The sequence below is a fragment of the Saccostrea cucullata genome, unplaced genomic scaffold (assembly GCF_032062105.1).
Source record: "Saccostrea cucullata isolate Sc308-1 unplaced genomic scaffold, CSIRO_AGI_Scuc_v1 ctg308, whole genome shotgun sequence".
NCBI classification, from domain to species: Eukaryota; Metazoa; Mollusca; class Bivalvia; order Ostreida; family Ostreidae; genus Saccostrea; species Saccostrea cuccullata.
In genome coordinates this window covers 279,615-307,056 of record NW_026930989.1, presented here as the reverse complement: position 1 = coordinate 307,056, position 27,442 = coordinate 279,615, and the positions used below count along the sequence as shown (strand labels likewise).

The window sequence follows — 27,442 nt, the reverse complement described above, 5'->3', positions numbered from 1 at the left end:
AATTATGTTTTAAAATTCTTGGTATTCTATTAAGATGTGGAACTAATAACTGGCAACCAAATGGTTCTGGAGATACTGAGGAGATTGCATCTTCCACTGTGTGGACTAGTTTGATCCTTGACTGGGACCACAAAACAGTAGAGGTCATCTACTCCTTAGAGGAAACTGTGTATGAAAGTTGATATTTGTCAACCAAAGATTCTCAAGATATTGAGTAGACCAACATACCAACAGATGCAAATCAATATGTCCCATTTTTGTCAAAGGGGAGTTGAAGAGATTAATACAAACATCTGTATGCATCATGTATTTATACAATTTATTTATCTGTACAATTTTATATACAAAAGAATATGTACATCTAAGTTTCACATGTACAACAATTTATTTACATGTAATTAATAGGGATTAATTAACAGCACTTTTACGTATAACTACAAGATAGGGATATAAGCTGTGCAATAAGGATTGAAGTTGTCATATTTAACATGTAAACAAGTACACATAGCAAGTGTAAATCTGATCCACATAAACTCAAAAGTATATATATATTGAATTTTAAACAAAGTTCTTGGGGAAAATTGTTTTTCCAACAATTAAATATATATGTATAATGTATGTAAAACTTGCTATGGCACCTCCGAGAGAAAAAGAAAACTGTAAAGATTAACAAAATACTTAACATCGAACCTATACCTTCAAATATTAACTAAGTTGTATAAAAAGTGAAATTGAAGTACATGTACTCGTATAATCAGAAATTCAAATCATTTAAAAAATGATGAATTTCAAATTGCACCTGAATACATTAAAAAGGTATAAATTGCTTCACTGCTTTAAATTCACAGATTACATAAAACCAGTCTTTCATATTTTTTCAAACGCCTTACAAGTGATCTCATTTAAAGTTAAATCTTCTCTAAATTTCTACCTGTATATATATATAGATAAAAAAAGTAAGCTAGTGTAATGAATGTAAAAGTAGGTACAACAGTACACACAGTGCACAACCCCGAATCTGTTGAAAATGAGAACTGTACGATTTAAATCCATTCAACATGGTACTTACATTTAAATCAAATTTAATTTTTTTTATATGTATAATAATATACATATTAATTCATCATTAAAACTAATTTAATCAGTATCAAACCTTTCTGCAATTCATTTTTACTATGTTTTTTTGGGGGGGGGGGGGGGGGGGCCTGGAAAAAAGTTTGTTCCCTCTTTCAAGTCCACAAATATCACGGAAGGTAATATCTTTTCCTGGAATTTTTTCATGAAACCGTCTAAGTAACATTGAAACAAATATATTTTTTCCAAGGTCTTGTGCAAGGAAAGGAACATAGCATTCAGTTTTTGCATAGTAAAAACAACTGGGATGATACACAATCTGACTATGTATGGTTTACAATTCTTTCATTCCAATTTTAAACAAAACAAGTACCTGTATAAGACATATATAAGGCATATATATACAACAAACACCCTGAGTTCTGACTTTGAACCAATGTCATAACTTTTTTTAAAAAAAGTATGATTGTAATGAGCCTGATATAATAAATGGAAACAATCATCTTTGATCCCACTCAAGAATGATTATACAGTATTTCAATGCCATGCAAGATCTTAACTCCAAATTCTGGTATAGTTCTTCATATTGAGATATATTAGTCTTATTTAGAATTAAATCAATTGTACACCGCTTTCTACAAGATGTTTAACATGAATTTAAATATTGTCAACCTTCTTAGTCACAATTAGAACAAAAAAACTTGCATGTACATGTATAAGCAAATAATTACATTTTTGTTTAGGCTTTCATCTCAATGCATTTTTGTTTAGGGTCATTGTCTTGACAAAGCTGAATACTCAGTATATATTTGCATTGATTATTGTCACGTAAAAAAAATTGGGATATTTTTATATTAAGACACTTAAAGAGAAAATTGTGCTCAAGTAATACATGTATGTTGTTTTGTTAACCTTAAAAATTTGGATCAGATTATACAACTTACGCTGACAAAGATTTGTTCATGGCAGCCAAACAGTCTATAGATACTTGGAACAAATTTGTAGGACACAAATGCAGATATTTTACGGCATCTACATTTTATCTAACTTGGTATTTATGGTGTCAGTGTAGATTCAACATCATCATAGTTGAATGTTTCATGTAGAAGGATGTTTTAGGAACGTCTGATTTTCAGGGCTAACTTGAATGGACACAGGGCTATGATTGAATGGTAACTCTCTAGGCTTTTACAGTTGATCACGTCTTCCTCCTGGTGGAATCATCCACTTCGTCTCTGGGTTGTGAAGTGTTGTCACCGTCGTCATCGTTGGTCTCCATCTCGGGGCTTCCCTCCTGAGACTCAAGTTCTGTTAGTAAAGCTTTAGCTTCCTCTAGAGTAGACTGTTAACATAATGGTGAAATAATTGTACAGTGAAGTTACAAAGTTACATGTAAAATTGTAAATACTTGGGTTTAACATGTGCATAGTATAGTAAAACATTCTTATAACAAAGTACCAGGGAAGGGAAATTGGGCTTCATTATAGACATAATTTGTTTTATCTAATAAGTACACAATACATTTTAAGACCCTTGGGAATGAAAACCATTTCATTAAAAAGTGTTTATTCATAGTAACTGTGTTTGCTATAAGCATGTTTCACTGTAATGTAGTATTTTAAAACCTCTTAACAATTGTACACTTTTTTCATAATGAAGTCAATGTTAAAGATTGTGATGGATACAGAACTGATACTGTCATGTAAATCTTTATACAGGTACCTGTGCACTGTAAGTTCTCTGGAAAGATTTTCTATTGGAGTCTTCATTAGAAATGGCTGAAGTAGAGGATGGTGCCCAGTACTCAGACATCTGGAAAACCACAACACAGAAATGCAATGAAATACATGTATAACCACAAGCTAAAATATTATTGTTTTAGATGTAAATGCATTTTCAAGATTTTGTTCCATATCAATATTTTAATACCGTGCTTTGAATTCTATTAGTGATAATCATACAATATAACTACCTTTTTCTTGAGCCAGTTGACAGCCCACTGCCACTTGGATGGAATCTGCATGAGGTAGTCTTTGACTGGTGCACTCTTACTGGCAAGACCAACCAAAGATTTGATACAGGTGTAGGACCGCCTACTGTCTGTAGCATGATTCAATCTCACTGTGGCTGGGAAAAAATTTTTAATTATTTTTTATTGTCATGCACTCAAAAACTTACTTTTCTAAAAGTTTTGCATAAAATGCCTAGGTTTTTACCTAGAAGTCCATCATACGATGTGCCAGAGCTGTCGCTTACTCCATCAATGACCATCTTGATTCGCTGGACTTGTACTGGATCTTCAAGCATCTACAACAAGATATCAAGGAAAGCTGAAGACCGCATTACACAAAACATGACTTGATTTTAAATGACCAAGTAACCAAAATTCTCCAGCACAAAGTACAATGTATAACGTATATTTATTAATTCAATGTAAAAAAAAATATTTATCTAATACATGTACTTTATTGATTATTCCTAATTTTCTACCTACCAATAGTTCAGTGAGTAATGAGAAAACAGGCTTGAGTTCATTAGAAGGAGCTGTCATATACTGATGCTGAAAAAGTAATGAGGCTTATAACATACATGTACACTTGAAGCAAAAGGCAGAGTTGTCATTTTTTCACATTTTTAAATAAAATCTTACATAGATAAGAATACCAAATCCAGCTTACCATTAGATGTTTGAGGACAGTCTCACTAAACTTGTAGTTACAGAAGCTGCAGTACACTAACATGTCACAGATGACTAAACTGGTCCCTACCTCTCTTACAGCATGAATAACCTACATAGAAAAATATATATCGTATGAAGAATAAAAAGTTTCCTGTCTGTAATAGAATAAAATCTTTGGGGTTGTATTTAGGCTGAAAGAACTCAATGAAATCGGCTGAAGTTTGAATTTTTTTTCCATCATATCGATTTGGAATTCAGGACATTGCACAGATGAAATGTGCTAGTACACTATCGAGAACCACATGTGTGGAAATACACTTTGATAAAACAATCATTTAAATACAAATCATTCAGCGGGTTATTTTTTATTTTGGCTAAAGATCATGACATTTATAATACCTCACGGATGTAACGAGAAGATTCTGGTCCATACACATAGTTCTCCATGTCTTGTGGCATTAATAGAAACTTTGTTGGGAAAACTGTTTTTGGTTTGCGTATTTCATATTCACCAGGTTCTGCAGGAAGGAAATATCAAAATAAATCTTGATATGAAAGAAATACTAAAAATACATCTTAAGTACTACATTTGCTGTAGCTTTTTCAATTAAAACACCATTCACTGATGCATTAGACCAATACAGACTTTTTTTTTCATATGTACATGCTTGATGAAATCATTCTGCCAAGCTTCTAGTAAAGTTTAAGAGACATGGAAATGTAAACTTTGTGATGTGGAGCAGCTCTTACCTTCTGTTCTGTACTTGGATACATCACAATTTAAGATGAGTATTGCTAGTGAGGAGTGAAGATTCCCAAACTCTCGTGACTGAATAGAACTCCACCTCCTGGTGGGCGTGTCTTGTCCCTGAAATAGTTCAAAGAAGTAAACATCAATTCCATAGAACTGCCGTCACAAGAAAAGTTATCAAATACATGTAAATCAAAATAAAATATGCAGACAACTTTAATGTTAACTATATTCACCCCATTTTTTTTTTTACTTTTAATACTTCGAAACTTTGTTAATCTGTTTTAAATTCACCCAGTTTCAGTTTTGTTTAAGAAATTATTATGAGATCTTTCCAATGTATGAATTAGACGTTTTAAATTTTCCCACCTGTGAATAGGGTGGAAGGGGTACATGTGAAAGGGGGCGAAAATTTCCCTGTTTACAACATTCAATTATGTTCATGACAATTTTGGAGCACAGGGACCAATGTAAACTGTCATTGTGCAAAGGGACATAACACATTTAAAGACACACAGTAAACAATTCTTCTTTTTAATTTTTCATTTTTCCTCATATAAAAGTTACCTGATTGACCTCCCCTGAATTTCCAATTAAAAATCCCATCAATCGCTGGAAGCCTTGACGTAAAAACATATGACTGCATGACTTTGTTCCCTACAAATAAACAGATAGTTCATTTTGTGCAGTTTTTTTAAGATGTAGTTTGATAGAATAAACTGATTAAAGTAATATTGCTAACATTTATGAAGTGTGTTGTACTTACTAATTGGACGTAAGATTTAATGACTTGGAAGTAATGAAATGAGTGTTTACAGTGGTCCACCACGTCTTTGTTCAACATTTGTAAGAGAATCTCCACAATCTCATTAAAACACTTCTGTGTCTATATAAAAATCAATATTTATATTTAAAAAAAAACAAATGGTAAATTCAGGCCAAAAAAAATTAATAAATTGTTTCTCAAAATATAAAAATTCAAAATTATATACCGTAAATCTGGCAATTTTTGCTTTTTTTTTTTTTTTAGCAAATTTTCAGTTCAGGTTTTGCAAAAATTTTCTTGTAAATCATTTGTGCAGTTAAAAATTTTGAAACTAAAAATTAATCAACACCATTTTGACCCGAATTCTCAAAATAAAATTGACTTAAAAATATGTATTCAACATTAAATAATGTTATTTTGTCCAAACATTTATTTAAAAGTTAACTGATAAAATACTTTAAATGTAGAAGAAATATATTGTTTTTCTAATAAAAACATGTCTCTCCAGTATCCGGGCCATGGTGAACCTGACATCTCTACAGAAAAGGGGAATAACAGAAAGGCATTTTCTTTTTCAACTATACAGGAAAAATAGAAAAATTCATAGTTATTTTTTCCCTTTTCAAAAAGTAAAACAAATTGATCAAGAGCGGCTGTTTAGGTCACCTGAGTATCATGAAACAACTTTCCAAATATTAAATTTGGTTTGTGTTTTAAACCAGATTCCATGAAATTCAAGATTTTGAGAAACTATTTATTAATTTTTTTTGGCCTAAATTCAGTCTTGTTTGCATGCCCATGTAACAAATAAATTCATTTCCTCTTCCTCAAAATATAAAATGTATTAAATATTATATACCGTAAATCTGGAAATTTTTGCTGTAGATAAATTTTTAGCAAATTTGCGAGTTCATTGCATTCAGAGAAAAATTTATCATTTTGCTTAAAAATAAATATATAAAAAGATTATGTAAACAAAGCAGGGGTAATTCTTTTCAAAATTTTGAATTTTCACTATATATAAATAACACCAATTTGACCCGAATTCGCAAAATAAAATTGACTTAAAAATTTCCAGATTTACAGTACAAAGTACTCGGTAAATGAAGGTGCTCCTTTACTTTTGTCATGGTTTTCTTACTTCCCATTTCTAATAACATAAACATCAATGTACATGTATCATCATAAATTAAGAGAAATATCCCAAGTTTCCACTTACAGGTACCCCTCCATGTTTGAAGTGGGAGGACATGACTCTCTCCAGTATCCGGGCCATGGTGAACCTGACATCTCTACAGGGGCACTCCAGGAGGAACGGCCTGTAACAGAAGGCATCAATCAAACAACTATACAGGATATACATATAACACAAAATTCATATGTCATTAGATCCAATTTTTCTTTCCTCTATTACAAAAAGATAAAACATACATGTACATAAACAAGAAAATACATGTAACTGTCTCAGGCAATGATTGGACTTGAATTAATCAAAAGACAGATCTAGTGTCAACTAACAGAATTTATATGAATTTGAAAGTGAAGTGATACTTACTTGATGTAGGATGATCCCTCTGCACTACTGAGATACTCTACCAACCATCTACAAGCTTCTTTACTCTTGTCTAAAATATCATCTATTGCATCCACCCATTCATCCAACAGAAGTCTAAAAATGTAAATAATATAAATTAATATATTAAAAAAATCTTTCAAAAAGGCCAATTTTACAAGGATTTCATAAATAATCTGTCAGCCAAAAAGCAGTGTTTTTCTTTTAAATATTTTAATCAAAGAATTTATTCATGAATATCAAGAAGCTTACTTGGTTTTCTTTTTACATCTAAAGAACGTGTTGAACAGGAAGCGAACCCCTAGCTGTAGAGCCATCACAGACATCTGCTGGAAATCCTTGTGGCTCTCTTTATGCTGGAAATAGTACCCCGGTATTCAGTTGACTTTGATTATAGCGTGATTGTATGGTGCTCATTTCCAAAGAGTCAGAGATAAATAAAGTAACCCCTTAATTTATTTCTTAATCATTTTTCTTTTCATATTAAATATAATAGTTGTAACAAAGACTCAAGTTAAACACCTCTGTAAAAATCTGTGGCATTTTGCATACTACACAAAAAGAATGTGCATTAAATCATTATTTTAGTTACTGTAAACCAACTTTTATTCGCGACAACTTTATTTCGCGATTTAGCAGGGGTAAACTACTTCGCAACGATTAATTTTCGCGATCAAGCCTTTTAGCATCTGTTCTTTATAGATACATAACACTCTTAGGACCGTTTCGCGACGAGAATTATTCGCGATGATGAGGCTCTCGCGAACTTCGCGAAAATTTCTCGCATGTAAATAAAAGTTGGTTTACAGTAATCTAATTGCTATATTTACCGCATTGACTATGACGAGTTCCCTGATAAATCTGAAGTAGTCCATGTTGTAGACGTCTCGGTTCTTGACGAAGGTGAGGTTCTCTGCCTGGATGATCTGGTGGATGCTGGCCGGCATCTCCTCCATAAAGATCCCCTTCTTCTCCCCCTTGTGTACCAACTCCGTCAGCTCCATAAAACTGTCCTTGTCTAAAACATCCTTCCTGGAAGATGCAATGATTATCTCAATACTTTACTATGTAGAATGTAGGTGTCAGTTAACTTTCCATTAATTCAACTGTTAATAATCTTTTATCAAAGTTCAAAATGTTGCATATGCATTTGGGTAGTCTTTGTTTACCAAAATGCTGTGGTATTTTTTTTATCTATTAAGATGAAAAAATTTAATGCTAATAAAATGCCATAAAAAAAAATGTTTAGGAATATGTTTGTGATAAAATTGTTTACTATTCAGAGAATTTTGCATCTGGGAAATTACAGCAAAAACAAGTAGATCATGGAAAAAAATCTCATGTCTTTCAAACTTGTCAATGAAACTGTTAATTAAAATGGATTTGAAGTAAAGTGTTGTGAATTTCCATGTAATTCAGTATTTATGACATGGTCTCACCCTCCTTCCAGTATGGCTTTCCTGGTCTGAAGTTTCGACTTTTTAGCTGAGACTGGAGTCTTGGCTGGTTCCTCCATCTTTTCATAAAACAACATGTAGCCATTCCAGTACCGAACTCGCTCATCTGGTAAGGACGAAGTGGCTACAACACAAAGGTTGAAAAAATTATAAACAGTGATTAATTGCCTACTTGATATCAATTTGTATAGCATACTTTTAATACTTCTTTTTTGTGCTTTTGAAATTGTTTTATAAGAATTTACTTGGTTCAATAATTTTGGCCTTGTAAGATCCACCAAAACACTCTGACTCTATACTTTCTTCAGTCATCTCAAATTCTTCTACCACTGTGTCATTGAATTTGAACCATTTCCCTTTTTCTGGATTGGACATCATGTCACCCCTGAAAAAAATATTCCCCCAAAAAAAAAAATAAATATATTGTCAACGTTTTAGTTTTGTCCCTTTTGCACTCAGGGTAATTTTAATTTAAACAAAGTAAATTCAAAGAAAGCAGCATTAATTTTGATTCCTATCCATTACATTAGTACACAGTAACATCCTACAGTACCTGCGTTCCTTGATGAAGGAATAGTAATGTCCAGCATTGGCCTGCCCACTGTGTACCACCACCCCCACCAGCTCGTAGTTTATCTGTCTGTGTTCTACATTGCTCCCCGCGGTCACAATCTCCAGGGACCTCTCCTCTGTCACTGAAGACTCACCGTTCTCAGACTCCGAGCTACTGTCCACGGTCTCCAGCACTTCCTCCCGACGGGCCATACCATCAGTTGTGTACGGCTCCATGTCCAGTATCCATGGAAACTGTTACCAAGAAAAACAAATATTCCAATTTTATACTTATCATAAAATTTAACAGATTTACATTAATGGTGTTTGGATTAGAGTAATTGTTACTGACCTTGAAGTAGTCATCAAACTTGAGAGCTCTGTTGGCCTCCCAGTCATAACCAAATCTCTTCAGCTGGATACACAGTAATGGTGGCAGTGTCTTTATACACATCCTCTTCATGGTGTTTCTCTACGGAAAAATACCATACTTAGTTCTTCCACACGAAAAAAAAAAACGTGTAAACAAAAATATGTTTCTAAAAACTTTCCTGCAATTTTTTTAGATATTAATGTTCACTCTCTTAACTGTTGAATTCTTCAAGGAACCACTTAAACATCGACACTCTGAACATATCTAACATAACACACTGTAGCTTTTAGTTATTATCATTTTTTCCTACCTTCTCTCCACATTTATCACAGAAGTAAGCATTATCCCCCTCCAGTAGCTCCCCCTTGACAAACTGATCTAGTGAGTCCTGTAATGTAGCATTCTTCACGGTCAGATTCAGGGCCAGGAAAGCTTCCTCTCTTTCATACCTGGACACAAAAATTCATATTTCTAACAGTTTAAATTGGGAAAAAAAATCTCTAAATAATAATGTTTTAAAGCACAACTGCAAGGTACCCTAGGAATCTAGCATAACTGAACAAACAGAATATTGCTGACCTGTGGGGGCAATCTTTGCATATTTTCTGATCTGAGAAAATTCCCTGAAATTTTCTTTTGAAGATTTCTGGCTTTCCAATTTTCTACAAAACAAAATAACCAAATTATATACACATACATCATTAGAGTTCAATTTTAAAAAGTGAAATAGAATATACATTAATGAAATTAAAGTGATGAATGCACCAATAAGCATTAAAAGAAAAATGTCTGAATTTCCTGAACAATGTGACCAACCTTAAGATGTTCGTCTATTTGATCAATCAGAGCCTGGAAAAAGTCAAAAGCATCCTGTTGCTCTCGGATGTTCACAGTTTGACCCCAGAGTTTGAACACCTTCCAGAATCTCTCTGGTTCATGATACTGTAACTTACTCTCCAGTAAATGTCCTAGCACTTGCTGAATTTGGAAAAACACACTAAAAGAAAAAGAATGAAAATTTGTGTTAACAATCATGATCAAAGTGTAAAGCTTTGTAGTTAAGTGACAGTACAAGTACATGTATGAGCAACATTAGTTGCATATGGTCTAATATTTATTATGACCAAACAGATAATATTTGAGAATTCAATATCACTCCACTAAGCTCTCTAATACTATGCACGGATCCAGTTTAACTTGGTTGAGATAATTTGACCCTGACCTTTCCTCGTCTGGTTTATCCTCTTCCACCCCCAGCACCACTTCAGGAATTCCTGGCACCATGTACAACTGCTGAATGACAGAGTTCATATAACAGGTGGCACCACCATTCTTCAACCCCACGAAGCCACAACGGGCCCGTCCATCCACCGGAGGGAGGTACTAAAGAGAAAAGGAGACTATGAAATTCCTATGAATATGCAAGATAATGTATTTGTATATATCTGGACTCTGAACTATTTTTAGCCCCTTTGGTGAAAGGCAAATTCTAAAAATTAGAATAAAATGTTAAATGTCTTGCACATAATCACATAAATAAAGAAAATAAGACATGAGCTAATCTATACTATCTTGTTCAAAGATCAATTCCCGCCAAGTGTCGTAAACTCTAAATAAAACACTTTGACAGTATCTTCTATAGGTTCTCAATGGTAACATTCAGCAAATATTTAAAAACAAGAGGCCCACGGGCCTTATAGGTCACCTGAGCATTATGCAACAACTTTCCAGTTATTGAATTTGATTCATGTTTTAAGCCAGATGCTATATGGCATTCACAATTTTGAAAGAGGCACCATTGATCATCATAACAATACACTTAGCAGTTGCTTAGCTTGGTTACTGAATACCCATATGCAGGGTAGGGGAACAAAAATGCATTCCAACTAATCAGTAATATTCAGCAATAATCAGTAGTGCCCCCAACACTGTGACATAAACCCCTGACCCTAGGTCCACACATTGCACAAATTTTAAAAAGGCATCCTTAAAATTGCCTATCAAAAAATAAATAAATATTTTATTAATACAAAGGAGCAGATTTCAAACAATTAATTCATTTTCAGTATATAAGTAGAGCCACCCCCCACCCCTGACCCTGGGGCCTTGAATTCACAATTCAGCAATATTAGGGCCCTTGCTCATCATAACTATATAGGTAGTTCATCTGCTTCATACCCAGAGACAGAGAAGAAAATTTTCAAAGATTTAATGTATTTTCACTATATAATCAATAGAGCCCCGCCCTAACACCAGAACCCCTGACCCTGGGGCCATAAAATTCATAATTTTAGAAGAGGCATTCTTGCTCATCGTAACTATGTACTTAGTTATTTTATTTAATACCTAGGAGCAGAGAAGAAGATTTTCAAAGAATTCATGTATTTTCACTATATAATCAATAGAGCCCCCCCCCCCTTGACCTTGGGGCTATAAAATTCACAATTTTGGTTAAGGCATTAAGGCACTCTTGCTCATCATAACTATGCACTTAGTTAGTTTATTTAATACCTAGGAGCAGAGAAGAAGATTTTCAAAGAATTCATGTATTTTCACTATATAATCAATAGAGACCCCCCCAACCCTTGACCCGGGGGCCATAAAATTCACAATTTTGGTTGAGGCACTCTTGCTCATCATAACTATGTACTTAGTTAGTTTATTTAATACCCAGGGGCAGAGAAGAAGATTTTCAAAGAAATCATGTATTTTCACTTCATATAATTAATAGAGCCCCACCCTAACACCAGAGCCGCTGACCCTGGGGCCATAAAAATCAAAATTTTGGTAGAAGCACTCTTGCTTATCATAACTATGTACTTAGTTGGTTTATTTAATACCTAGGAGCAGAGAAGAAGATTTTCAAAGAAATAATGCATTTTCACTATATACTTATTTAGCCCCGCCCTAGCACTAGAACCCCTGACCCCAGGGCCATGAATTTCACAATTTTGGTAGAGGACTCCATGCTGATTACAATCATGCAAACAGTTTGTCTGCTTGGTGTCCAGGATTAAAGAAGAAGATTTTTAAAGATTGCATTAATTTTACTGGTTTTGGCCCCACCCCTCAGGCCCCAGGGGGGCAGGGATCATGAAATTCACAATTTTTGTTCCCCTTTACCCATAGATGCTTTGTGCCAAATTTGGTTGAAATTGGTTCAGTGGTTGCAGAGAAGAAGCTGAAAATGTTCAAATGTTAACACACGACAGACGACGCACGACGGACGACGACGGACGAAAACGGATAGCAATAGGTCACCTGAGTTTACTCAGGTGACCTAAAAAAGAATCTGAATACAGTTAAATCCTAGCCATTCCTTACCTCCCACTCATTAGCACAGTCTGGTTGAGGAAGATGGTGCATTTCAATCAGCTGTTTACAGATGTCACTTAAGATAGAGTAGCTTCCCTTAGCTAACTCATTCAACAGTCTGTAAGCTGCCACACGAGATTCACAATTGCTGCACCTATCAAAGAAAAAGACATGATTAAGGTTTGCTAAAATCTTATTTTCAATAAATAATTTTTTTTTAACATAAAGCATTATCCCCATATTTAAGCCCACCTTTGCATCTTGGAGTTATGATTTGAACAAATAAAACTTACTTAGGGCTGACTTCCTGAAGTTTTTCTTCACTACTTGTGTTCATACTGTCCATCATCACTTTGGAAGCCGGGAAGAGGAAGTCATGCAAGATATCATACACTAGCACTCTCCCTGCAAAATATTGTAAGTCATGGTGTATCAAAGTCTTTAATCTGTATATACTTCTATAAAGAAACTCCTAGATCCACCTCCAGATTTATCTAACTAAACTTACCATGCTCCTCTGGATCCACCCCTTCGCAAGTAAGCAGCGTGGTGATGAGCTTCAGGTGGCCAGCTAGCAGACTGTTGTCCGTGTCCGCCATATCAGGATGGAGGGAGGGGACATAATTCCCGAGCCACGCTACCTCATCCTCCAGCATGTTTGGGGGGTCCAGCTGTAGCTTGGTCTGTTCTTCTTCTATCAACACAAAAGACCAACATTGTCAGACCAACAAAGGGAGTATACCCGGTACTCTATTCTTGATTAACTTTTACCTTTTTTATGTAGTACAGGTACCAAAATGAAGGTATGAACTTGAATACTCACTTGAAAGTCCTTCAAGAAGTTTACACAGAAGATCAAAGTACTGACTGCACTGACCCAGCAACCTGCAAGTACAAGTGTATATAGCTCAGTGATTATTGGAAGTTTTACAATAATGTAGACCCAAATTCTTACTAGCAGAATAAACATCACACTTTAGAACGGTGTTGTATATTGGTATATTTTTACTGATAAGTTAAAAGTGAGATTTATTCTTACACTAACACTAACCTTTGACTCACACCCCGGGCTGAGGCAGAGGACACCCAGAATGGGACGTGGGCTTTCAGCAGCAGCTGCAGCATAAAGTGGTGAGGTGTACGCTGCAGTGTACACTCCGTCTGACTCAGCAGAAAGAACTGCTCCAGAGCAGCATTCCGTATATCAGCATTAGAACAACCCACCAAAATATCAATGATAAAGTCACTGGTGCAGGGCAGGGAATAAAAGGAGGCTATTAAAGAGAAACATCACACTCAGAACATGTATTTGAACCAATCTATAAGTGATCAGATACATGTATATGTATCATTTTTAGACCTTCAAAATACACTCTCTTTAGGTATTTTTCTGTAAAAGTACTTACAAATGAGTTCACATCTGATTTGTAGACAGGTTACGAGGATCTCTAGAGCCTCCCGTGCTATATTACAGTCCTTGGTGGGGATGTCCTGGGCCTTGGCACACACCCCGGCATGTAGACTCTGACCGTCACTCTCACTCTCACTGGCAGTACTCCCTATAAAGCAGAAATAACATCATACAATACAGTCTGATTATGTTCCACTCAGAAAATAAATCATTGGGACACTTAAGTAACCCTCAAGTATTATCAAGTTAGAAGTTTAACAGGAAGCTTCAAAGGAGAGCACAAAGTTTACAGTACACAAATTGACAGGTCAATCTTACCTGAACTACTCTGCCTGCTCCGTCTACCATGACCCATCGTGCTGTCAATCATTGCCTGGGTGGTGCCAATGAGGTGGAGCCTACCCGCCGCTGCCGCCCATGTGACTCTCATAAAACACGATACTGTTTCTGTGAAGGTGTGAACATCCATGGTCTACAAATAATAGGCAATATAGTAAAACATTTACAAATGTGTTTATTTCTGAAGAATTTTTTTAATTTTTGAAAAACTGTGTGAATAGCTTCTCTATGAAAATTAAAATGCTTGATAAGTTGTACCTGTACAGCATGGCTTCCAGCAGATTGCTTATTGAACGATGCATTATGAGGAGACGAGGACAGAATGGAGCCAGACGCTGACTTGGCATCCTCACTGATACTATGGATATCATCCATCTCCATGGAAACTGTCTGCCCACACAACAGGAAGCGGGCCAGCTGCAGACATATGGAGTAACATCCTTGCCTGATGGTGTAGTTCACCTCAGGGGCCAGGGACTCTGCCTGTAGGACATTCACCACCATCTGTAGACCCCCCACTGACAGGAAGTCATCACAGAAAGCCTGACTACTTATCCTGGTGGCCAGGTCCACACTAATCGGCATCAGCTTACTGCTCAGCACCTTTAAAATGTTTGTAAAGTGTAAAACTTTTATATCATCAAACACAAACCTTCAAACATTTGTGGTTTAAACGTGCATTCACAACTAGACATACAGTAAAAACAAGCTATAGTGAACATGCTTATGATAAATTGACACTTTTTACAAAGTATTTTCATTCTCTTATGCCAAGGCAAAATTGTCCAATACTCATTAAAAGCATGTCTTACTGGAACACTAATGTGTATAAAACAATGTACACATCTAAACCTACCTCTAGATTATAGAGAACCCGGAATGCTGACATATCCTGAGCACTGGCATCAAACAGAGACCTCAGAACATCCTTGGGAGGTAGACGAGGGCTGGGCAGTGGAGAGGCAGAGGTGGATTTTCTAGGACTGGCCCTTGGGCTGATATCATCTCCTGAGACACCTTGCTTTAGTCCCTTCAAAGTAAAAATATGTGGTTAGAACATATTTAAAACATACATGTATTATTTCATGCAAAATAATACAAATATTATCAGCAGAATGCTTGAATAGGCAAAACAGTTGGGCTAGCACATGCAGTAAAATAAGATGTTATTAAAAGAAGCATGTGAAACCAGTTATCTTTCTATATTCCTTACCCTATTGCCGATATTTTCCAGGGTTTCTGAGATGTGTGGATCTGTTGGTATTAGCATCAACAACTTCCTCACTCTGTGTGTTATTCTGGTACCAAATAGGATAAAGATTGATCAGATTTTATACATACAAGTACATCACCTACTTGTATAACCGAGTTTTTACAGGGCATTCACATGTATTCTTAAATAACATATTTATATTGACATATATACAAGTAGATGAAAGTTATATCTAAGAGTAAATAAATAGATAAATGTACATTTCATGAAGAGTATTTTTAAAAAGCATGATTTATTTATCCATACCTGGACTCGTCTAAATCAGCCAGCTGATACAACATATCAAACACCTGCCCTTCAATCGCCATGACAACACCAGGCAACATTTTCTCCTGCTCCAAGTCAAAGCTCTGTTTTGATGTTGGTGTCATTGGCTGAAAAAGTTCACTTTTCATTACATGTACCCAATTAAAAATTACTTTAAAAAAAGAAGAAGAGATTCCCCCCCAAAAAATACTGTATGATATCAATAAACCCACACCTGCAATGTTGTTCAGTTACCCTAAACAAGTGGGAGATATTACGGTTTATCCACTATGATACATTTTCAAAAGTAATAACAATATATTGCAATTATACCTCTTTCCCAATGGGTTGCATTGTTGGTTGTGCAAGACGGACTTGTATTAACTGATTGTCTTCAAATTCTAACTGGTGAAGAAGTTTCTGATTCTTCTGGGCATCCAGCTATTAAAAGTATTAAAGACAATAATTATTTACAACAGAGAAATATAGAAAACAGAATGGCAAAACTTATATATATCTGTATGATAATCACCATCTTGTCCTGAGCCACAATCTGCACGTTGTCTGTTGGCTGTCTGAGTTTGTTAGCAATCCGGGCCCTGACAGAACTCAATGTCTCATTACCATGACACTGTAGAAAAAAATCTCAGATATACATGTATGTAATAAAATTAACTTATTGTGCTGGTAATTATTTTTATTCAATCTAGTCAGTAAAGGAAGTATAGATTTTCTGGACTTTGTTCTTGTTTTAGCAGACTGAGTCTAACCAGTAACATGAATTCGTGTTTGGGGGACTCGCAGGTGATCATGAGGTTAATCTGCAGCCCGTGGAAGGAGGCGCCGTGAGGGAGGATGGTTCTGGTCGTCTGGTGGTTCTCCTCCACGTTCAGGACGTAAACCTCCGCGATCCACAACAGCCGCTCAATGTTCATCAGTTTGATGGACCTTAAATGTACAAAAGAAAATCCTCTAAACTCAATCAGCATTGATGTCTCTATCAAAAATTATCAACTGTCTAAATTTATCAAATGAAATAGGATCTTCCATTTAAACACTTTGGCATATAGCATTTAAAATATATACGAAAAATACATATTTGTACATTATTATTATTCAAGTAAAACTGATAGATCTTTGAAATCAGTGAACCATGGTGACTTAGTCCTACCTTGAAGGTGGCGGGACATTGGCTACTTCTTTTACAATGGCTGCCGTTAATGTTTTGGTTGCCCAGGTAACCGCCTGAGCAATAGCTGTTCCCCCCATCCCTATCATAGCTGCCTGAAATTGTATGAAATTCCGGTATGACGAATAATAACTAGAATATTTGGATATGTAAAGCAAACAAAACAGATAATTCAAGACATTTTAAAGACTCTGCATAAACAAGGTTTACCTCTAATCTATTGGAACACTCAGATATAAACTTCTTGTGTAGACTCACAGTGTCCTGAAAACAAAAAGCATGGATACACACTTTCATACATATATTTCAAAAGCAAAGTTACATGTAACAATTCTTAGACCATCTATACTATTGAGTAATTACTTAAATACTAACCTTTTTGAGTCTGACAGCGAGATTGGTATAACTAACACAAAGCAGGAGCTGAATGGCTTTGTCTGCGATGGACTCATCTGGGGTGTTTAAACAGATCTCCCAAATGTAGTCCAGACCAAGCAATTCATATTTCTCTACTATCTGTGAAACAAACAAAAAAAACTCTATGTTCACATTGTACAACGACTGTCAAGTAAAGTAAGGAACTCAAATCTACAGACACAAATAAACATGCATGGGATATTAAGCTCAGTGTAAAGACATTGACTTACCAGTCTACTTCCATCTGTTTTTAGTCGGTGCTCATACTTGTTCACATTTTCAAAGAAGTTTTTAAAGCAGGCAAAACCTATGGAAAGAATTTAAAACTAAAGTTACCTACGTAACTACAATTGCAATCACAAAAGTCATCCTGCATGTATATGTTTCTTACCCTGATGCAAAATAATCCATTGTTTGAACAAAAAGACATATCTTTCTCTGTGGGTTTCAATGCATCTGACTTATGATCAAATGAACATACTTTGTTGCAAGTTTTGATGGATATAGATTTTTAAAGGTACTTGGACACAGATTTGAAGGTAATTTTTTCTGTATAATATTACGACATATATTTTATTATTATGCTTCCTGTCAGTTTCTCCCTATATAACCCATACCCTACTATTCTCGCATAGTGGTCTAAGGATTTATATAGCGTAAGCATACTATGCCGAAATAGTGCACGGCCCTATTTTGTGAATAAAATTCTTTTATGCACACACTGGGTATCGAACTCACGACCAAGAGGTTGCTAGTCCGATGCCTTATCGATTACGCCACAGAGACGATCACTGATTGAAGGTATTTTATTAAATATATAAACTTAATTTATACAATTGACACAAGAAGGAGAAAATAGACAAATATTATTTGAAAACAGTTATATTTCTTCTAAGGAATCTTAGATAAATGGGTACAACAAAGTTTCAAACTAATTACATACAGATCGTTAGATGAATTGATATCATGGGGTCATTAAAACGCTTTTTTATATAGCGCTTGATTGAAAGATGTAAAAGAAAATTATCAATGAGAATCCACGTCTGTAAACAAATCAGACTTACTAACAAAACAGAAAATAAAGATGAGTATCTTTGGGACAGAAAATCCTGACTTATTTAGAGAAAATACTAGTAACCAAAATAACTAAGCATGCAACGAATTTTAGCATGAAGATTTTGAATTTTTGCAAGTGCGCTGTGTTACCACCATTATTTTCAGGAAAAATCAAATGGATTGCCGCATAAATAATAACAACAGTCAGCATAATAATAACAATAGTGTTGCATTATGCATGTACTATGCCTAAATAGTAGGCAGGGTTTGACACATAGTGCACTCGCCTCCGGCTCGTGCACCATGTTTGCCTTATTAAGGCATAGTACATGCATAATGCAACACTATTATATAAATAGCATTTCACACAAAAATTAATTAAAAATTTTATTTCATTTAAAAGTTATTAAAACTTCAATTTTTTTGGCGGGTTTGATTGACACATCTTTGCACTTTCACAAATTTTAAGTTTACTCTTAATACTTATGAAAAGTGGCAATCTTGTTGTGTATAAATGAAAAATATTAATACTATAATCCAGAAAAATCAGAGTAGACATGTTTGAAAGCAAAACAAACACACAATATATTTTAAGTCCGTGCAGCTGTGGTGAGCAGACTTCGACTACTGAACACACCCTGTGAATCGTAAACAATCAACAATAACAGAGCTGTGTCCTGTTTACAAAAAACTGTGTACAATACACGAGTGTGATCGATTTGCACACAAGACTTAGTTCGGAATGACGGGACTTGTGAAGGAATTTTACTTTGTAACATTTCTACTCTGAATAAAATTATTTTTCTGGATTAAAGTTTTAATATTTCTCATTAAAACACAAAAAGATTGCCACTTTTCCAAAGGATTAAGAAGAAAGTTAAAATTTGTGAAAGTGCAAGGATGTGTCAATCAAACCCGCCAAAAAATTGAAGTTTTAATAACTTTTACATGTAAATGAAAAAAGATATTTAAATAATTTTTGTGTGAAATGCTTTTAAAAAATATAATTCGTGATATTATACAGTAAATATTAACTTCAAATCTGTGTCCAAGTACCTTTAAATGGACATCTCTTTCTAAGTGTTAAACAAATAGACACACCTTTCTCTGTGAGTTTTGATGGGTCCAGTTTCAACAACTCTTTCTGGAACAACTGAGTCTGAGTCTCCATCTCAAGATCTGGTAAACCTTTACTGAACCACTCAAAGCAGGTCTGTCGAAACAATTGATATGTTTAAACTCATTTCAAAAAAAAGATAAGAAATATTTCTACTTGCTTCTGAAAAGCAGTATCAACCTCTCTAAAGTAAGATACCAGATATATGTTTCTTTATTCACTTCTCCGTGCCTTACTAACCTCTCTGTCCCACTGGCAGGCATCGGAGTTAGCGATCAGCGTCCCCCAGATGTCCCGGGCCCGACTCCAGGGGAGGTAAAGGGCCCCCTCCTGTAGTGTGTACTGAAGGAACTGTAGGTGTGTTGTCACAAACTACAAAACAAAGCAAAGACATTACAGTAAACAAGTATCTTTCCCACTTAATTTCTTTTGTATATAATTAAATTTTAATTTAGGACTGTCATTCATATATATTATATTGAATAATACTTTCAAACCAAAATCTCTTCAATAGCAGTCCTATCTTAAATTGGAGGATCTAACACTTTTCTTCTTTCTCTACATGCCCTGCCCTACCCGTACCTCAGAGTGTGGGTATCTAGCGTCTACAATACTATCAGGTCCTAGCTGACCGTCTCCCACTGTGGCCTGGGCTTGTTTGTGGAGTTTGATCAAACTTTGGGTCACCAGCTTAATGATGTCATGATTTTTGTTAAGTTCATGTAAAATACCCTGGAGTTAAAAATATAAAACAATTTAGAAAATCAAAATAAAATTTTTTCAAAACTTTAAACTGCATAAATGTTTATCTTACCAGGTCAGTATGAGCAGAAGAAACTTACCTTTTCTGATTTATGGTTATTTTGCTTCATTATGTTTTTGCAAATATTGAGCAGTTGTTTCAGTGAAGGTAGAACACAGGCACCCTGTAAAGTGCAATTACAGATTAAAGCATGTTGATGTATACAACATGCAAACTGACACAAATGATTCTAATAGGCCATCAGTTATTATAAGACTGACCTTTTTAATGTCTTCCACACACTTGATGACATAGTTCCGCTTGACTTGTTCTCGTACACTGAATGAGTCACTGAGAATGGCCAGGTGCTCCTCCAATGCTAACTCAATCAGTTGCCTTGACAATGTAGGTAAATGAGAGAGATCCCACAGCAGCTCTAGTACCTGTCATCAATATCAACATTTTTTTTATCATATTGTCACAGCAAAATACTAACATTACATCTTTTAATGGGTAAAACTTGTTTCTGACTTAAAGATGAACCATCTTCTTACCCTGGTTGTAGTTTTGGGCTCCTTGGCGTCCCTTCCTATTTTACCAATCAGCCGTAGAAGTTTCTCCTTCATGCGATTGTGGTCATCCTGCCACTTCTGTGATGAAATAGTGATAACAACTCAATGGAAGATATTCCAAGTTCATAAGAAGGTTTTTTATTATTTTTTAAGTCATTGACATAATTTTACTCAGTGCTTTACCTTTTGAATCAACAGAAAGAGGTGTTCTAGCTGGGCAGAGTCAAACTTGACAGCTGCTGCAGCAATAATGGAGTGGATGTTATCTATCACGTGATTGGTCTGGCCCACCTGTCAGAAACAAAAGCTTTGATTAACATTTGAATTCATAATTTTCTAACAAGAATACGTATGTACTCTACAACTGTATCTTCAACCATAACAAAGGACAGGGCATTACCTGCATTTTCCAGATCATTGCCAGTTCCTCTGTCGTTATTTCAGATCCAAGGAAGTCCACTATACCCTTCACCTTCTCACAATACTGGACTTGATCAATGTTACCTGAATCAGAAACAAGTCACCTTACATGGAACATAGAACCTGACAATGAATGTCCTACACTTACTATCATATAACTTGTTATTGTCTCTAAATGCTTATGAAAATTTTTACTGGAAATATTAGTTAAAATGCACTGTTCTTACCTTCTAGTGCTATAGATAAAACTTTGTTTTCCACCAACCAATTTAATATTGTCTTGTAATCTATAGCTGTCTTGGAAACTTTGTTAGATGTAGAATCTTCTATCAGCTTTGTCACCTATGTATGATTCAAATAAATCAACGTTATCATGATTCAAATAAATTAACGTTATCCAATACACACATTTCTCAATTCAAGAAATTCATTAAGTTTTGAATATTATGCTTTTGCTTTACCTCCTTTAATGCATTCATACGAGCATTAAAATGTGGAGATTTCAACATTCTGAGAGCGACTTCCAGGCGAAGGTCATCAAGAGATTCTGTGTGATTTGGCCACATCTGTATACATAACAACTTCATAGAGGCCAGCAGGTCTGATACACTACCAATTTTCTAAAAGAAAACAAAAATTTGCTTCATATAAAATATGCAATGAGGCATACTTATGACAAAAGATTTGCATATCCTTTGGCAGACTTAAAGCAAAGGGTCTGATAATATTTCTTTCATAGAACCACCTTGCAAAAATGATAGGAACATCCACTTTGTAATATATCTTAAAAATTATTAAGATGTTTCATATAATAGTTCCACTTTATTTCACATTAAAAGAAATCAACTAACACTATAATTCTACTACTCTAGTAATCAATGATGATATTTATACACAATGACACAGTTCCAGTGACATTATTCTGATGCTCCTACACTAACTAATTCTACCTTTTCTTTCAGGTCTTTCTCCTCCAGATTCTGTATGTACTTGATTGTTTTCTCCATTCCTGGGGCCAGGATTTCTGTTACTACTTTAGGATTCAAGAACTCTGCACACATTCCAAATGGTCTCAGTAAAGCTGCCATGGACTGCAACCAAAGTAAAAGAGTCTTTATTTTTTGTATTAGTTAGCATTGGGTCTCTCTCTCATTCCCTCTCTCTCTCTCTTTCATACACAAAATTTTTGTATTCTTTACAAAAAAAAAACCACAAGGAATGATGTGAACTTACTGGGGCATCCAAGTCTTCATTTTCAAGTAATTTTTTCACCAAGTTAAATCCACCTTTAAATGCAAACTACAAAACAAGGCATGAGAAAATTAGAAAGCCTATTCACCATCATTAAGTTGTCAAACCATGACTCCAATTGCAGTGGCAGATCCAGAAGTTCATGTGGGGGGGTTTTGAGGCCCAAAGGGCCGGGGGGAGGGCATGGAAGGGGGTTGTCTACACTACTTAGAGCATGCTTCCATATAAATAGCATTCTTTTGCACTTTTTGTCATTTTTTAAAGACCAATTTTCACAGAATTTTTATATATTTCTATGAAAAAAAAATGTTTCAATTTGATTTAACTTTAACACAAGACTTTAGACCTTGTTTAAAAAAATGGAGTGGGGGGCTACACTACCTGAACACAAATTGTTTTAAATGGTTCTAATTATGGCTTTGCATTCTTTTGTACTTTTTGTAGCTTTTTTAAAGACCAATCATCACAAATTTTTAATCCAGAAATAAAATGTTTCAATTTGATTTAACTTTAACACAAGACTTTAGACCTTGTTTCAAAAAATGGAGTCAACACTACCTGAAAAAAATTGTTTTAAATGGTTCTGAATTATGGTGCATTTTCCAGTCATTCTTTTGTACTTTTTGTAGATTTTTAAAGAATTTTCACAAATATTTTAAGAATAAAAAAATAAAATGTTTCAATTTGATTTAACTTTAACACAAGACTTTAGACCTTGTTTTAAAAAATGGAGTCTACACTACCTAAAAAAATTGTTTTAAATGGTAAATTTGCATTTTCCAATTCTTTTGTACTTTTTGTAGCTTTTTTAAAGACCAATCATCACAAATTTTTAAGAATTTGGAAAAATAAAATGCTTTCAATTATTTTAACTTTAACACAAGACTTTAGACCTTGTTTAAAAAAATGTGGCCCCCCCCCCCCCCCCCCCCCCGAAAAAATTGTTTTAAATAGTTCTAAAATGGTGCATTTTCCAGCATTTCTTGTACTTTTTGTAGCTTTTTTAAGGACCAATCATCACAAATATTTAAGAATTTAGATAAATAAAATGTTTCAAATTACATGTAATTTAACTTTAACACAAGACTTTAGACTTTGCTTTAAAAAATTGTTACATCTGACAATTTTAGGAATACAAGCAGTTGACTTCAAATTGTCTTTTCAATGCATTTTCAATTAATTTAGTCAAGCTGACTTCTAAAATACAACTGATGTGCAATTTTAAACACTTTCAAAAAATCAAACGTTGGATTCTTTTCAGAATTCCTAATTAGTGCTTTTCAATTTACTTGAGTATACTGTCAATATGATGTAAAAAAAAATGTATTAATTTAATTTTTAAAACGGTAAATAAAAAACCCTATATAATAGTTTATTCAAATAGTTAATAAAAAAAAAACATGCATTTTATCAGCAAAGGAATATTACTGAGCAGCACCGTAACTATGCAGTTTTCTGTTGTTGAAACTTTTTTGTACTGCACGATGATCTTGTGACTCTCTCTCATTCACTTCTCTCTCTCTTTGATTACCTGTGTATTGTGTGCGTTCAAGTGGAAAGTGATTTCCTGTTACGTGCCTGAAGTATATTTCACAGTTGTACAGAACAATGGATTCGGGTATATTCAAGTAATTTTATCAATGCAACAAAATGATAAAATGACACTTGTAAAAAAAAAAACAAGGCATGAGAAAATTAGAAAGCCTATTCACCATCATTAAGTTCTCAAACCATGACTCCAATTGATAACACAGCAATGGTAGAATATATCTATAAAGACAAATTAATGATCTTACATACAAACAAAAACACACAGGGGCACATAAATTAAGTTAAATACCACTGCTTAAATGTTAGACTTCAGAAACCAAGATACCACACCCTCTTGAGCCCTGGTTAACTCTGGGGCAGAGATCAAAATTATTAAACTTTATTACATATGCATATGATATGATCAATCATTAGCAAAAACTAATTCTTGACCATCTCTAAAACTGCAGGAGGTGTTCTGAGGACGAAAGACAGACAAGAAAAATATACCCCCTGTTGTGATATAGAAGGTGTTGCTATGATAGGAAAACCACACATGATAAACTTAATTGTGTTAAGAAATGAAGTCCCAAATTAAATAATAAACACAGACATTTATAAGAATAAAAATATACTTACCCTATTAATAGCATGTGTGAGCCAGCCATATGGGTCCTGAAAAATAATTCAAAAAATGTATGTCTGCCACATATAAATAAATCAAATGTTGATTATATCAAAAATACTTTTTCAGGACATTACCTCAAACATATAACTGCTAAATTGTGACACATTCAGTTTACAGTACATGTAATACACGTTTACAGCAAAAAGGCTTTATACCAATTGACCCTTACAGTGAAGAGTTTTTCATTCTCTGTGACTTTATAATATTTGTAAACTTGATGGATATAATGAATTATGCTTATAACGAAGCAAAATCGTCCATCCCTGACACTTCCTTATAAATTTGTATTACCGTATTGTGTCTATCTATACATGTACAATATAACTGAATTAAAACTGGTACATGTTACGATGTACAGATACATATTTTACATAATGTCTTATTTGATTGATACATGTACATGCTCAACAGACCTTTCCGTGCCTACATTTCTATGGCTTACTACAGTTAATTGGTTACCAGACAGACCACATTAAACTTGTAACTAACATGGAAAATTATCTGACCTGAAGCCTATCTTATCAGTGTATAACAATCTTGTAGATATCTTACAATAGCCTACTTGTAGCCTTTGTGTATGGTATGAGCAGATTTTTGACTTATTATGGCTGACTTGTAGCCTGTATTGACAGTGTGTAACAAACTTGTACATGACTTACAATAACTGACTTGTAGCCTGTATTGACAGTGTCTAGCAAACTAGTACACTGACTTGTAGCCTGTATTGACAGTGTATAACAAACTTATACACAACTTACAATAGCTCACTTGAAGCCTGTATTGACAATGTAAAGCAGACTTGTACATGACTTACGATAGCTGACTTGTAGCCCGTATTGACAGTGTATGACAAACTTGTACATGACTTACAATAGCTGACTTGTAGCCTGTATTGACTGTGTATAACTGCCCATCCTCTAACTTGTCTTCCCAGTATGTGCGGTCTCTCTTCGATCGATTTTTAAAATGATATTCACTCTCTTTATTGAACACCTGTAAAATTAAACAGTTAGAATACTCAATACTGCAAATATGCTTTTGTCTAAAAAGACTGTCTTGAAAGTTTGATTATTCATGAATCTCTATAACATTTTAAACCAATTCTACTGAATAAGACCTTTTCATACAAAATTTCACTGAGAAATTTTTTTTTTTTGTTTTGCATTTGATTTTCATTTTACATTATTATAAATGCTACTCTGATAAATATTGTAAAGGTTTTAGATTGGTATTGATGACAATGGAGACAGAATCACCAGTGTGAGGATGTTAAGGATCTCATGGTGTACAGGTAAATGTTGAAGTCGAGCCACACACATATCAATAAATAACTCCGCCATATTAAATATTCCTTCCTGTATCTCTGTATTCCATCTGTGCACAGCCCCTGATGTCATCAGCTGTAAAGATAAACATCAATAAACACTTACTTTAAACCATCAAGTATACTTATCAATTCTTTTAAAAGGTCACTGTAATTCAAAATCATCATAAAAGTTTTTTAAAAAATATTTTTTCAATATTTCTGTCTCCCAGTACATTATCAGAGTCTGATCCACCATGAAATCAAAGTAACTGTATATACCTATACCTATATATTGGCATGAAAAAAAAAAAAACTTACCCAATACTTTTCTAAATTAGATCTTCCAAAATATTTTACTTCAAACATTTATACACTATGACAAATATCTCTGTATGTATATAACAAATTCTAATTGGAAAATAAGAATTTAATAGTTCTCTATATTTTTCACTGCAATATCAAATGCTCTATTTGAAACTAATCAAACATATAATAAAAAATCCTCACCTTTTGAAATGATTCTGGCATACATCTCTCTAGAAACCTCCTACAGTGTTCGTCACCCTCTGTTAAATCTTTAAAATCACAACAACAAAAAAATAATTAGAGAAATCCTTTCAAAAACTTTTTTGGCCGCAAAAGGTTGCTCTAAAATTTTCTTCCATTCTTGCCTAATGCGAAATAAATCGTGACCGCTAACCTTAATCATTGTACATCCTCGACTTAAGGAACTCTTTAGGTGAAGCATAACAAAAATTGAACCAATATATTCTGATTCAATGAGTTTACATGAACTTGAAGACTTGATTAGATTTTGACATCTGACCTAGATAAATTCATCAAAGTCATTTTGGAATATGACAAAAACCAAGGGTATTTTTTGGGGTTAAGCATTAATCCAGAATGGGTTAAGGATATCCGATCCTCAGCCAGGAAGGACAACTCCAAAAATTAATATTTAATATGAAATGCATCAAAATGAAGCTTGAAAATGAATTTTTTTCATGCAACAATTTTCATTTTATTCATCTATATAAGATTCAAAGGTTTTGGAAGTCTTAGAAAAGGTCTTAAAAAAGGTGACATTTGTACCCTATAAAAGGAAAAAAAAAAATAGCTTTAGAGAAGCAAGATTTTCTTGAATCCAGCCTTAGATACCAATGCTTATTAGCATATGAAATAAGAAGTGATTTGTGGTGTCTTGTAATGATAGCAAAAACCTTTTACACTATGTATTATAGAATACATGATCGAAATAGACAAAACTTACCAAGAATACAAATCATGACAATTTCTCTGAATGCTTGGATACCTATCGTTTTTTAACCTGAATTATATTTGTTG

The 27,442-nt window shown here is 34.3% G+C and overlaps 1 protein-coding gene across 2 annotated transcripts in view; it reads right to left on the bottom strand.

Moving 5' to 3' along the window:
• Nucleotides 1-27,442, bottom strand: part of LOC134230924 (ubiquitin carboxyl-terminal hydrolase 24-like) — a 151,426-nt gene that overhangs the window by 122,027 nt on the left and 1,957 nt on the right. The window contains exons 3-58 of one of the 2 annotated variants that reach the window (XR_009984451.1): nucleotides 26,606-26,673; nucleotides 26,049-26,192; nucleotides 25,663-25,785; nucleotides 24,744-24,779; nucleotides 22,557-22,622; nucleotides 22,274-22,414; nucleotides 21,785-21,943; nucleotides 21,551-21,665; nucleotides 21,304-21,407; nucleotides 21,087-21,194; nucleotides 20,886-20,981; nucleotides 20,613-20,774; nucleotides 20,432-20,515; nucleotides 20,172-20,321; nucleotides 19,830-19,961; nucleotides 19,574-19,685; nucleotides 17,647-17,723; nucleotides 17,375-17,515; nucleotides 17,210-17,263; nucleotides 16,982-17,094; nucleotides 16,581-16,758; nucleotides 16,343-16,441; nucleotides 16,144-16,251; nucleotides 15,811-15,938; nucleotides 15,505-15,589; nucleotides 15,148-15,321; nucleotides 14,550-14,894; nucleotides 14,271-14,424; nucleotides 13,948-14,100; nucleotides 13,593-13,815; nucleotides 13,365-13,426; nucleotides 13,050-13,235; nucleotides 12,835-12,946; nucleotides 12,551-12,695; nucleotides 10,449-10,609; nucleotides 10,043-10,223; nucleotides 9,806-9,888; nucleotides 9,537-9,675; nucleotides 9,206-9,325; nucleotides 8,855-9,108; nucleotides 8,547-8,686; nucleotides 8,284-8,425; nucleotides 7,675-7,876; nucleotides 7,097-7,200; nucleotides 6,827-6,940; nucleotides 6,491-6,590; nucleotides 5,272-5,391; nucleotides 5,073-5,162; nucleotides 4,505-4,622; nucleotides 4,154-4,272; nucleotides 3,753-3,863; nucleotides 3,569-3,634; nucleotides 3,291-3,381; nucleotides 3,047-3,201; nucleotides 2,797-2,886; nucleotides 1,509-2,416 (exon numbers count right to left, since the gene is read on the bottom strand). Coding sequence is in view for 1 of the 2 variants with exons in the window: in XM_062712795.1 (XP_062568779.1) it covers nucleotides 2,273-2,416; nucleotides 2,797-2,886; nucleotides 3,047-3,201; nucleotides 3,291-3,381; nucleotides 3,569-3,634; nucleotides 3,753-3,863; nucleotides 4,154-4,272; nucleotides 4,505-4,622; nucleotides 5,073-5,162; nucleotides 5,272-5,391; nucleotides 6,491-6,590; nucleotides 6,827-6,940; nucleotides 7,097-7,200; nucleotides 7,675-7,876; nucleotides 8,284-8,425; nucleotides 8,547-8,686; nucleotides 8,855-9,108; nucleotides 9,206-9,325; nucleotides 9,537-9,675; nucleotides 9,806-9,888; nucleotides 10,043-10,223; nucleotides 10,449-10,609; nucleotides 12,551-12,695; nucleotides 12,835-12,946; nucleotides 13,050-13,235; nucleotides 13,365-13,426; nucleotides 13,593-13,815; nucleotides 13,948-14,100; nucleotides 14,271-14,424; nucleotides 14,550-14,894; nucleotides 15,148-15,321; nucleotides 15,505-15,589; nucleotides 15,811-15,938; nucleotides 16,144-16,251; nucleotides 16,343-16,441; nucleotides 16,581-16,758; nucleotides 16,982-17,094; nucleotides 17,210-17,263; nucleotides 17,375-17,515; nucleotides 17,647-17,723; nucleotides 19,574-19,685; nucleotides 19,830-19,961; nucleotides 20,172-20,321; nucleotides 20,432-20,515; nucleotides 20,613-20,774; nucleotides 20,886-20,981; nucleotides 21,087-21,194; nucleotides 21,304-21,407; nucleotides 21,551-21,665; nucleotides 21,785-21,943; nucleotides 22,274-22,414; nucleotides 22,557-22,622; nucleotides 24,744-24,779; nucleotides 25,663-25,785; nucleotides 26,049-26,192; nucleotides 26,606-26,673 (7,181 nt within the window). In the remaining variant the exon portion in view is untranslated. Of the gene's footprint in view, nucleotides 1-298; nucleotides 2,417-2,796; nucleotides 2,887-3,046; nucleotides 3,202-3,290; nucleotides 3,382-3,568; nucleotides 3,635-3,752; nucleotides 3,864-4,153; nucleotides 4,273-4,504; nucleotides 4,623-5,072; nucleotides 5,163-5,271; nucleotides 5,392-6,490; nucleotides 6,591-6,826; nucleotides 6,941-7,096; nucleotides 7,201-7,674; nucleotides 7,877-8,283; nucleotides 8,426-8,546; nucleotides 8,687-8,854; nucleotides 9,109-9,205; nucleotides 9,326-9,536; nucleotides 9,676-9,805; nucleotides 9,889-10,042; nucleotides 10,224-10,448; nucleotides 10,610-12,550; nucleotides 12,696-12,834; nucleotides 12,947-13,049; nucleotides 13,236-13,364; nucleotides 13,427-13,592; nucleotides 13,816-13,947; nucleotides 14,101-14,270; nucleotides 14,425-14,549; nucleotides 14,895-15,147; nucleotides 15,322-15,504; nucleotides 15,590-15,810; nucleotides 15,939-16,143; nucleotides 16,252-16,342; nucleotides 16,442-16,580; nucleotides 16,759-16,981; nucleotides 17,095-17,209; nucleotides 17,264-17,374; nucleotides 17,516-17,646; nucleotides 17,724-19,573; nucleotides 19,686-19,829; nucleotides 19,962-20,171; nucleotides 20,322-20,431; nucleotides 20,516-20,612; nucleotides 20,775-20,885; nucleotides 20,982-21,086; nucleotides 21,195-21,303; nucleotides 21,408-21,550; nucleotides 21,666-21,784; nucleotides 21,944-22,273; nucleotides 22,415-22,556; nucleotides 22,623-24,743; nucleotides 24,780-25,662; nucleotides 25,786-26,048; nucleotides 26,193-26,605; nucleotides 26,674-27,442 lie in introns of those variants that run through there. The other variant, XM_062712795.1, reaches the window with a different exon arrangement.